We start from the raw sequence: 12,547 nt of genomic DNA, 5'->3' as shown, positions 1-12,547 counted from the left end.
TTGGCTTTGATAGTAAATAGGCTTGGTTGTTGATTGGCCGCTGTGTGAAATCCCCTACCTATAGCACTTGGATTTAATATCTCTCCTGTGTATATGAAAAAAAAATAAAACAGTAGCCTAGGCCTACCCATACTGGTACTACGAGTGAGGGGTTTCAATGCCCTGGAAATATAATGTGTAGACTGCAGTGACATGAAACAAACAAAAAAAACTTTGCAACACAAAGACAAATCCTGGTATTGTTGCTTGGCTCTGGCTCTGTATAAGGGGCCGTGCACACGACGCCGGTTTTTGTGAAACCGGTGAGGTTTTGTTAACGGTTACGCCTTGCGTGTACACGACGCCGGCAGTTTAGGAGACTGAAACCGATAGCTTTTGAAACCGGCTTCCGAAGTGGGAACTTTTGAGACCGCCGGCTAGGCAGGGGTGTCAAACTCAAATTCACAGGGGGCCAAAATTAAGAACTGGGAGTATGTCGCGGGCCAAGCGCAACATTTATTGAATAACCGATGTTTTTATTGAATTAAAACTATACACACAAGAAAAAAATAGAATGCAGGCATTTCTGAATATAGCCTAATAGAAAAAATATATTGAATATCTGAATAGAAAAAATATATTGGCCTATTTTTTGCAGGTGAACTATAACAATTGTAAATAACATTTAACAATTATCAAAATTGTAATTGTAACTATTAACAGTTAACAAACTCTCCCTCTGAGAATGGCCGTGCTGTTTGCAGAGCTCCTGTGCAACAGTAAAACTTTTGCTTTTGCAGCATCATCACTTGTAACTTGGCTTGGGTAGTCTGCCTTGAAAGTAGACTTGCTTTCAATTCTCCCACCTTCTGTAGCTTAAGCTTCGCATCCAGATCTTTGTATTTGTCTTCATGTTTAGTTTCGTAGTGCCGTTTTATGTTGTACTCTTTAGTGACAGCTACGGTGAATCCACATACCAAGCAAACGGGTTTGTCCTTGAATAATATGAACGTATAATCGTTTTCCCACCTATCTTGAAAGCTCTGATTATCAATCTTTCGCTTCGCCATTTTTGTTGATAGTTTGTCTGGTTGCATGGATGCGTGTTTTGTTTATGAACAGAAAAGGCGACATTAACGATGCAACGCATTTTGGGATTTGAAGTGTTATCGATGTACAGTATGTAGCAACTTGATGGCTGCGTTGCCCTGGGCTGCGCTCATGCGCTGAATAGAATAGCGTGCGGGGTCAGCTCTAACGCGGATGCGCTGAAGAGAATACTGTCGGGCCAGCTCAGATATGGATGCGCTGTATAAACTACGCGGCGGGCCACTTCTAATACAGATTGAATAATGACCTCGCGGGCCACAAATAAGCAGCCCGCGGGCCATTTCCTGAGTTTGACATCCCTGGGCTAGACAGTGCCGTGTAGACGGCCTGTAGGTGCGAAGCCGGCAACTTTATGAGGTCATAGCCCCACCTCTCAACTCAGCCACGGCACTCGACCTGACATGCTGCTTGTCAAAACAAACCAAACCATTTATTTATCATATTAAAATGTCTTTCTTTCCCCTGTCATGATTTATGTGCACAATGTAGCCTATCAGCCTTTAGTGGTAAGTTAGAAGCACACGTTAGCTTAACTTAGTTAAACATTAGCTTACTGCTTGTTAGTGTTTTCTCCAGTGGTGCTCAGACCTAATGCAATGCGTAGGCTAAGCATTTGAAATTTCACATAGCAGTCACATACCTTGAAAATGAACTTTATTAGTTTAACTTAATTAGTCTCCTTATTTCATGCAACTGTTGGCTTGCACTTATTAGACATTCTCTGGCTTAACAAACAGTTTCAACAATGTTTTCTTCTACGCGATTCACGCGAAACTATCATGCACAGCGGCGCCATCGACTGGTCTGGCATATGCACTACAGCACACTTAGCCGGTTACACCTCTGTGTGTACACGCAAGGTTTTTTCTTGCCGGAGTCGTTAAAGGTGTGAAAGCGGTAAGATAAAATCCACCCAGCGGTTTCGTGTAAACGGCCCCTAAAAGTATATTAACATAATGAGGGGGGTCTGGCTTGGCAAGATGGTACAAAGGCTCAATCCTGTTCAACCGGTTGAAGAACTGTCATGAAGTTGTATTACGCAATCGTTGAGAGGTAGTTAGGCAGATAGCCTATGTGTGGCATCTGAGTATTTAAGAAGGAAAGCTACATGTGATTGTGCAGAGCTCTTCTCAGACGGCATCTCTTCCTCTTGGTCCGTGTGTACTCCACAACAGCACACATTATTTTTTAAAGGTAGGTGATCCTCTGTCTCTGTCTGTCCGCCTGCCTGCCTGTACTGAAACAAAGACAAGACATCTAATTGCTTATCAACAGTGTTGCCACAGTTACATTGAAAAAGTAATCTGATTACTGATTACTGATTACTCCTTTAAAAAGTAACTTAGTTACTTTACTGATTACTTGATTTTAAAAGTAACTAAGTTAGATTACAAGTTACTTTATTAGTTACTTTCAGCAGCTGCCGACAACACCCCCAACGCCTCAACATAAAAATGATAACGGTTTTGTCAATACTCAATATACTGGAAGTGCATTTTAACAGCAATGTATAGCAGACATCCCAACCTAACCTACTTAGATACTGAAATTCAGATGTTTGTTCAATAATGTCTAAGTACACCAAATAAGGAAGGCCTACTGATAGAAACTGTTATAGTAAAATATGTAGATTTCTTTTCATGTAGCCTTGGCAACTAGCCATCTTGTAGCCTATAATATGCAAATGAAATTACACTTGTTAAACTCACCTCAACAAGTCTTTTGCAATCATTTAACCCGCCGTGAGCAATGCTAAAGTTGCTGTTACAAACAGTGCAGTGTGCAAGATGATCATTATGTTTTAATCTTTTGAGACAATTGGGTACACTTTTGTGTAGTCTGATGTGAAATGGGTCTTAAATCTTCCTTTTTGAGGGGCACTGACGCTGCCATGACGCTTCCTAGATACACTGACTGAACTGATTAATTATGTTTGGGAGAAAAGAGATATAAGCACTTACACTGAAAACGGATTGGTTGATTTAGCAAAACAGACCAGGATGCTCTCTGTCTTGGATGCGCTTCAGGCACAAACGCACCACTCCTCTCTCTCTCCCTCTCCGTTGTGTGCGCATTAAGCTATGCACACGCGATTTGAAGCAAAGATTCTAGAATCTTTGATTTGAAGTCCGGTCTGGCTTGCGTGCTCTTGTTCGCTCTAGGTTCCGGGAGATTTTATGTATTTTGCGGGCGTCAGGAAGCCGCTATCAATATGTGGGAGACTCCCAAAACTTCGGGAGACTTGGGATGTCTAGACAGCACTTTGTCGCCAGCACAGAATGTACAATGTACCTTAATGTTGTCATGTTTAACTGACACAAACTCAAAGTAATGACTGATGAAATGTGCATCTCTCTCTCTCCCTCCATTGTTGTTTACGTTTGTGTCGCTGCAAGTGAATTGTCCTCATGCTGAAAACGTGAGCATAGCCTCTACATGACATTAATACCCAAGACAAGAAGAAAGCAAATAATATATATTTTTATTAAGGAACATGACAAAAATAGTAACGCACAGTAACTTAGATAAGTAACTTTAATCTGATTACTGGTTTGTAAATAGTAGCGCGTTAGATTAGGCCTACTCCTTACTGAAAAAAGTGGTAAAAATAGACTAACGCGTTACTAAGTAACGCGTTACTGGCATCACTGCTTATCAAACACCGTGGTATGATGCATGTGAATGATGAGTACCGGCACCATTTTTCCCACTTCAAGCACTGGCTTCACCTTGTAGTGGCGCTCGACCGACCTTAATACAGCCCTCTGGAGCGCGTAGCTGAAAAAGTGCTTAGTCCAGTGCTTAAGCCAGTGGCAGAATGCGCTCAAGAGTTGTAGGCTATAGGCCTAGAGGCCTAAGAATCACCTAGATTGGGTATGCACCTCCCAAAACGTGTAACTCCCTCTATCGCGCAAAAAATGATGGGAGAATTCCTGCAGTTTGAAAAGCGCTTAGTTACACGTTTTTTTTTTTTTTTTACTTACATAGCTTACGCACATGGGAGAATTCCTCCCATTGTGCACACACAGCACAATACCGTCAGGATATCCATGGTGGGAAATCCTCCCATCCCATTGCAAATGTATTTTGTGAATGTGAGAAAATATTTGTTTTGGCAACCACAGATTACTCTTTCTTTACTGCTCAATTTAGCAACAAAGATCATCATGCATTTTACAACAGCAACATTGTGAAAGAATAGAGACTCTCACACCAAAACACACACAAACACAAATACTCTCTCTCTCTCTCTCTCTCTCTCTCTCTCTCTCTAATTCTCTTTGGACTTTAATGTGGGGTTCTGTTTGGTGTTTCCATCACATCTGTATTTTCTCTAAGTAGGCTAATCTGTGTCCACTCCTTTGCAGAATAGCCATGGCGAGCTACACAGTGACGACACACACAGGAACCCGCCTCTTTTCTGGCACCACAAGCTACGTTTACATCCAGCTGCGTGGTGCTGATGCTGAGAGCCAGGAGGAGAATCTACACAAGCGCTTTTTCTCTCATGACTTTTGCAATGGATCGGTAAGTGCATTTAAAGCAACAGAAAAACAGAAAATCCAGAGGCATGATTTTAAAGATGTCCCCATATAGTGTCACACTGTAGCTATCTGGATGCTAGCTGTTAGCCGCAACAACTAACTGGGTAGCACAGATTTTGTTTGTTCATTTTGAGAGAATGAAATAAATTAATTTTCTGAAATTATTTTTTTTAAATTGTGAATTTCAAGCAATATCAACCAATGTGAAGTTATTATGACCGCCGCATATAGGTCATATAGGTTTAGTCAGAATGTTTTTTTTTTTTTTCTTTTTTTTTTTTTTTCACATGCCCAAATTTCCGTCAATGATTCCCGGGACACTGAAAGACCGGGGTACACGAAACTTGGTGGGCATGTAACCCCACATGGATAGCATGGAACCATCGTTTTTCGTTTTGATCTATGAACTAATCATGTTTTGGTACTTGTTGTCTAGCACAGTGTTTCTCAAACTTTTTCAGACCAAGGACCACTTAACCAGTAAAAAAAACCTCATGGACCACCTAGCTGATAGACACAATAGGCCTACTCACTGAACCACCTTGCTAATTGTCTTTGCACCTTGCTTATTGTTTTAGAGGATTCATATGATTTAAATTGGCATAGCTTACATAGGCAGTGTTGCAGAACTGTTTGGAAGTTGGTTCAATATTGCAAACAACTCATCTATATTGTTTTTTACCACGTCTGCTCGCGGACCACTTGGGATAGCTTGCGGACCACCAGTGGTCCCCGGACCACACTTTGAGAAACACTGGTCTAGCAGATATCAGTGAGAATTGAGTGTGGATAATGCAATTTAGTGAGACAGTTAGAACCATATATGCCTTTCAGCGTGATTTATTTTTGTGGAAAAAATGTGCTGGACTGGGCGGCGGTCATATTTTGTACCGCTCTGCGGTACATCTAGTTTTGATCAGATTAATTCTGCCTAATCAAAAAATCCATGGTTTATTGTTTATCTGTATCTGTGTATGTGTTTTTGCAAGCAAACTCATAAATCAAACTTAATATATTTACTTCAAAACTCCATCTCCATATGTTTATACAGGAGCGGACATTTACGTTGGAGTGTGAAGCGTCCCTAGGCGAACTCATCTATTTAAAGCTCCGCACCCAGGCATTTTTGGGCCTTGACAACCAATGGTTTTGTGATAAGATCACTGTGAAGACGCCTGAGGGGGATGCCATTTTGTTTCCTTGTTACCGCTGGCTTGGCAGCGGTGAGACTGTTGTGTTAAGACCTGCCAAAGGTAGGCACTCCTGTTTCAGGGCATGGCCTCAATTCACATATTACTGGTGCACCTGAAAGTTCAGTGGTGAAATCTTGGAAATGTTCTGTGTAAACACATTTTATATACTTTATTTGATTCCACTTTACTAGTCAAGTTACATTAGGAATCAAATCTTCTGAATAATCCAGTAGATTAAAGCAGCTCTATCTATCTATCATGAGTTTACAGATTCAGGGGTACACACACACACACACACACACACACAGACACACATTTTGTGTGTTACACACGTTGGTGTATTGTTTGGAAGAAAACAGACTTCTGTATAAAAACAAAAAGAAGGGGGGAAAAGCACAATAGTGAGTCCTTACTCTTTCTGGCTCTAGTCCATGTCATTCACACACATGTAACACCTTCATTCATTCAAAATTTGGACAAAGCAGTCCGTCAGTTAATATTGACATGTATACTGAGATTACATTTCTATTTCAGCTTCGCTTGTGTTCCAGGACACCAACCCAGTTGCCCAAAAGACAAGGACGAGTCAGCTAGAAGGACGACAGAAGTTAATTAGGTATGTGGGCAACACACCAAAACTAACTGTGTGTGACATTAAGTGTCTGTGTGGTGTTAAGTGTCTGTGTGGTGTTAAGTTAAAGGAACCGTATGTAGGAAATGTATTTCAATTAATCATAAAATGGCCCTGATATGACATTAGACATTAAGAAATCATGTTCATTTCAAATACTTATATCACTGACAACAGTAGTCCGGCCAGGATATTGTCATTTAAAAAGTTGCAGCCCTCAACTGATGTTGTGTTTTGGCCTGATGCGCCACCCTCCACCTATCTACTAATCACACTAAGTCAATAGTGTTTCGGCATCCGGGTTAGCAACCTCGAGTCAGGGGGGGTGGGGAGGGGATACACCGTTCTAGAGTAATTTGAAAGTGATTGCAGTACCAGTTTTGGCCACAATCTTACAGGTTCCTTTAAAGCACCCTTTGCATTTCTCCTGTATATTCCTTTTACAGGTGGAGTGTGTATGCTGAGAACCTGCCCCGGATTATCAATTACGAATCTGCCATGCTTCTGCCAGAGGAACTCCAATTCTCTTTCTCGAAGGAGACAGAGTTCTCCTACACGGCAAGAACACAGTAAGTGTCTAAGTGTTGTGTTTTGTTAACCCATCTTTTTCTTACATTCTGATTGTGGATGGGTGTGCTGCCTCCTTCTACATTAGTAATAATATATATTTTATATTACCTCAAAGACGCTCACAATTATAATTATAGATCATTATTGTGTGTGTGTGTGTGTGTGTGTGTGTGTGTGTGTGTGTGTGTAGGTTAATTTATCTGAAGCTCAATGGATTAGCTGACAACAGAGAATCCTGGGAAAGCATCGACCAGCTGCACATGATCCATAGTGACATCACAAACAAAACCATTGGTAATCATCGTACTTGGATGTGCATAATTGCATAATGAGAACATAGCACTGGCTGTATCTGTTGCAAATGTTCTTACATGGAATGCTTTGCAGAATACGTTGAGGACCACTGGGACAAGGACGAGTTCTTTGGCTACCAGTTCCTGAATGGCCTAAACCCCATGCTGATCCAGCGCTGCTCAAAGGTGCCCGAGAACTTCCTCGTCACAGAGGAGATGGTCAAAGGCCTTCTAGGAGAAACCACCTTGAAGGCAGAGATAGCGGTAGGCAACGCATTGGTCAACAGTCTAGCTTGGGGAAAAAATCAGTAGATTTGAGCACAGTATATAGCATTATGCAAATAAACTGAAAATATCTAATTACATTTAATTTGCTAAAAGGCTTTTTGATAAGAAATATTTCTCTTTTTTTAAGCATAAAAGCATAAGCATAAAAAGCATGAATCCAATAATCCAATGATTAATCCAAGTTGCTGGAAAGGTAGCATGGCCAACAACGGCCCCTTTGACTGGACTGATTGAAGTGTAGCTTCAATCATGAATGTTTGTAGAAAAAAGAGACCAACACAAATATGTTGTTTTTTCATCCGTGTGAAGCTAGTTCATGTTATGTCTGATGCTAAACTCTTTTTCTATATTTACTGACTATGTATTGTTTGCCCTCCACTACACTAAACCACTCAGAAAGGGAACATCTTCCTGTGTGACTACAAGATGTTGGATGGGCTTGTGGGAAATGTAGTTGCTGGCAGGCAGCAGTATCACACCGCTCCCCTGGTCCTGCTCTACTGCAACCCTCAGGGTCTGATGCTGCCCCTCGCCATACAGGTAAACACATTACACTTTTGAAATGTAGCAAAATAAAAAGAAAATGTAGTATTTCAAAATGTTTTTCTAGTGAACAAAATGGAGGAATGCATACATGCACGAGAAATAGAGGTGGACACTGAATTAAATTGTTATTCATTTTAATTCATGTTACAGTCAAAGCCTAGCTGAGCTCAATTGTTTAGGAGAAATTGACCTCAAGTATGTTTAGGAGAAATAGGCAAGACCAAAAAAACATCTAATCTTTTAGAGTTTAAAACAGTTTGTTTGCACTGTGTATGAACTAGGGCTGTCAATCGATTACAAATTGTAATCAAATTAATTACATACTCTGTGATTAATTAATCTAAATTAATCACATATATCATTTTTGCTGTGAAAGTATTTTAAATATTTAAATTCAAATGAATCATTGAATAATCAGCATTAGTGACATTAAAGTTCAAAAACTCTTTTATTATTATTTTCACTGTTCAAATAATGTTCATAATAATCTATGATATGACCTAATATCATAGAAGACGTTTTTTTTCACATACAAGGCATTTCAGGCCACACCTGAGGACACAATGAAAATAAATTAACACTCCCCTCAATGTCAACACTATTTCTTTGCATTGATGTGCGACTTTAGAGTTGACAAACTCTGGTGATATGCAAATTCCTTGCTGCAGACATTGCAGAGGACTTTATTTTTATCAACACCATCAGACCGTTTTTTAAAAGCAAATGTTCCAATCTATGATCTAGGGCAGCACATTTTCTTCTCTCTCCTTCATTTTACAGGGTAATGGTTACTGACTAGAATGGCTTTGGGTCAAAGGTCATACGGAATCGATTAATCTGCGCTATTTTTTTTAATCAGTTATTTTTTCTCAAATTAATTAATCAAAATTAATCAGTTATTTTGACAGCTCTAGTATAAACGTCACACTGTTCTAGTTTCATGGATTTGTCATTTCTCCACAGTTAGGGCAAATGGCTGGACCCCATCAAACCCCCATCTTCCTGCCCACTGACCCCAAGCATGACTGGCTGCTGGCTAAGATCTTTGTGCGGGCAGCAGAGTTCAGCATGCAAGAGCTTGACTCTCACCTGCTGAGAACTCACTTTCTGTCTGAGGTGTTTGCCATGGCAACATTGCGGAACCTCCCATCCCCGCACCCTCTTTTCAAGGTATTGAATCTGCAGGTGTAATCTCACATGCATTAGCTGGTGTGAGGCCTATTACCAAAAGAAGAACAAAAAATATCCAAGAATGATTAGAAAAATAGAGCATCACATGGGCTGATCATTTGAATTTGGAAATGCTGTTAGTACTCTCTGAATCTATCTATCTAATTAGTTCCAAGTATATTATTATTTTAATTTGCCTTTAGGAACTGTCTGTATACCACATGCTGAACTTTCTCTTTACTGTTTTTACTGTTTTCCTTGTAGCTCCTCATTCCCCACACCCGCTACACACTCCACATCAACATCCTGGCAAGAAGTCGCTTGATTTCCGACGATGGCGCCATTACCTTGGTACTCATACAGCTTTACATAATGAAACCGTAAAAAACAGATGTTGATATGATCCCTGCTGTGGGGTGGAAACCTTGTATGTCCAAATTCATTCATTTTCAGAAAAAAAAACTTTAAAAAATATTTCAACAATGCATCGAAAAAACAAAACAAAAAACACAAGGACAGCAGCAATAGAGATAAACTATACAAGTATATTTGTATACAAGGATCATTTTAGTTTCATCTAATATTTGATCATGATGTTAGGTAAACTGCAGTATTTTATACTTTATCCTTATGAATTCATTATGTATAATCCTAGAATGCCGGCATTGGCGGAAAGTCATTGCCTGAGTTGCTGAAGCGTGGAACCTCCTCCCTGACCTACAGCTCCCTCTGTCTGCCTGAGAACATCTCTGAGAGAGGCCTGGAGGACGTCCCCAACTACTACTACAGAGATGATGGCACACAACTGTGGAACATCATCAACAAGTATGCTTACCGTTTGAGTCAGAGTAGGGTTGCCAATTGTACCCCCCCCCCCCCCCTTTATTTGTGTGTGTGTGTGTGTGTGTGTTTAAAAAAGAGTCAAACTATTTAAATATGATTTCACTGTTCACTTTCACAATGACTTCATGTATACAGACAACTATATAAGACACTGAATCATGTGGTCATTTGCAGGTATGTAAAAGGAGTCTTGCAACATTACTACACATCTGATGAGCATGTGCAGAAGGACACAGAACTGCAGAGCTGGATCAGAGAGATCTTCACCAATGGATTCCTGGAAAGGAGCAGCACAGGTGTGTGCAGTAATACTGTCTTTTAGGAATAAAAAAAATGGAATTACAAATAAAAAAGACCTAACTCTAAAATCTATTTTAAGACACTTTAATAAATGTCACCCAACAGCTCCCTGGGAACAACAGGATTTCATGAGGAATTTAGAATGTCGTCATCTGATGTTTCACAGATGTAAATGCACTTTTATGCTGATGGAGTTGTTTTGTGTTTTGTGCAGATTTTTTATTTACATGTCGATGTCTTATTCCTCCACAGGCGTACCTGAGTCTTTTCAGACAGTGAGCGATCTCATCAAGTTTGTTACCATGGTGATCTTCACTGCATCCGCTCAACATGCTGCTGTCAACAACGGACAGGTAAACTTTTATAAAGGGTCTGTGTATCTATTTGGTTCAGATTCTAAAATGATCGCCCCTTTTAAAGTGAACTGAGATTTAGTAGACACTTTTATCCAAAAGCGCCATGGGCTCTCATCAGTGTGTTCAGAATCAAACCCAGGCCGACCCTTTTCAGTTTAACACTAGCAGTTGGATGCCCAGAATCAAACCCAGGCCGACCCTTTTCAGTTAAACACTAGCAGTTGGATGCTTAGTTAATCTATTGAATTCAGAAAGCCCCCATTGACTTGAGATAGAGCAGACCATTGCCTTATTGTCTTCTATGAATCAACATTATCTGAAGTTGCTCTACACATAACATAAGCTCATAGTTCCGGTCCTTCATTATGATTGGCTGAATCGCATTTGATGCCGTTGTAAAATCCAGCACCAACATACTAGAGGGAGAGCAGATAGCTAACAAACGTTCAGAAAAAGTCCTGTTGGCAAATTTGAGGAAAAGTCGGTAAAGGGGCTATTTCACACAATTTGAGGGTGCTGAATTCAAATATTTTGTTCACCAAGCTCAATTTTGAGTTTTAAGCTTGCTAATTAGCATAATTCACATACTTTTTGGTTTTGCCATCAGATATCATAGGAATTGCCAAAAATAAGGCATTAATATACTATTCTTTATGTATCAGATATGTTGTAGGACAGGACAGGAATTACCCCAATGACCCTCAAGTAGCAAATGAAAATAAGATAAAATTAAAATATAAATTGAAAATATAGCCGCAAGCGGCAATGGCGGGCCCGCAAACCCGTGACATGTCGGAATCCAACAAAGCACCGACGTGGTGCGTTTGTGAAATGTACATATTTGATGCGGGTGCTATTTGTTTTTGTATTTTATTTTCTGCCACATTTACTCGCTTGGCCAGGTGGGGGCGTAATGCAAGGCAGGCCCATTGGGTGTCATCATAATCATAATATATATTAACCTGAGAAATTTCAGACCATTCATTTTAAGCAAAGAACATTTCTGATACACTTTTTGGTTGGCCAGATGGTGGCGCTATGTTAGGCATGAAAATTACACATGTGAATATCATCACAATAATGATATCCAAAATGTTTGTAAACTTTCAGATCAATCACTTAAGGCATTGTCCATTTCTGGCACATTTCCTGCTTGACCAGGTGGTGGCGCTATGCCAGGCAGGCCCATTGGGTGTCTGGATATCATCATAATCATAATATCTATTAACCTGAAAAGTTTCAGACCATTTATGCAAAGCATAGAGCAGGGATGTCAAACTCAGGCCGGGGCTGCTTATTTGTGGCCCGCGAGGTCATTATTATGACCGCCGCGCAGCGAAGCGGCGGTCATATAGGTTTAGTCAGATTTTTTTTTTTTTTTTTTTCGCATGTCCAAATTTCCGTCAATGAGTCCCGGGACACTGAAAGACCGGGGTAGACGAAACTCGGTGGGCATGTAACCCCATATGGATAGCATGGAACCATCGTTTTTCGTTTTGATCTGTAGCCCCCCCGCTGGACTGCACCCCCCGAAAGGAGGGTAGGGCAGACACAGTTTTCTGTGAATATCTCGAGAATCGTAAGGTTTAGGAGGACCATTTTTTTTTTGTAAGTTGATCTCAAGGGTCCATGTCAACCCATTCCATAACCACTCATTTCATGTATAGCGCCACCTAGTTAAACACAAAAAAGTAAAAATTAGGTGTTGTAATCGCAGGTAACG

The 12,547-nt window shown here is 40.3% G+C and overlaps 1 protein-coding gene across 1 annotated transcript; it reads left to right on the top strand.

Annotated features, from left to right (window-relative positions):
* Positions 1 to 4,464: 4,464 nt before the first annotated feature.
* Positions 4,465 to 10,896, top strand: LOC143118721 (polyunsaturated fatty acid lipoxygenase ALOX15B-like). The gene is made up of 12 exons (XM_076279801.1): positions 4,465 to 4,617; positions 5,686 to 5,887; positions 6,362 to 6,443; positions 6,905 to 7,027; positions 7,219 to 7,322; positions 7,416 to 7,585; positions 8,006 to 8,149; positions 9,119 to 9,325; positions 9,590 to 9,676; positions 9,981 to 10,150; positions 10,343 to 10,464; positions 10,721 to 10,896. Exons 1-12 carry the CDS (start codon positions 4,465 to 4,467, stop codon positions 10,894 to 10,896), a joined length of 1,740 nt encoding a protein of 579 aa, XP_076135916.1.
* The last annotated feature ends 1,651 nt before the right edge of the window (positions 10,897 to 12,547 follow it).

The sequence above is a fragment of the Alosa pseudoharengus genome, unplaced genomic scaffold (genome assembly GCF_046254945.1).
Source record: "Alosa pseudoharengus isolate Yale_2024_CS ecotype anadromous, Long Island Sound unplaced genomic scaffold, YU_APseudo_1.1 YU_APseudo_1.1_scf_1, whole genome shotgun sequence".
Taxonomy (NCBI): domain Eukaryota; kingdom Metazoa; phylum Chordata; class Actinopteri; order Clupeiformes; family Clupeidae; genus Alosa; species Alosa pseudoharengus.
Note: the sequence above shows the minus strand (reverse complement) of the source record. Positions and strands in the feature narration are given on the sequence as shown.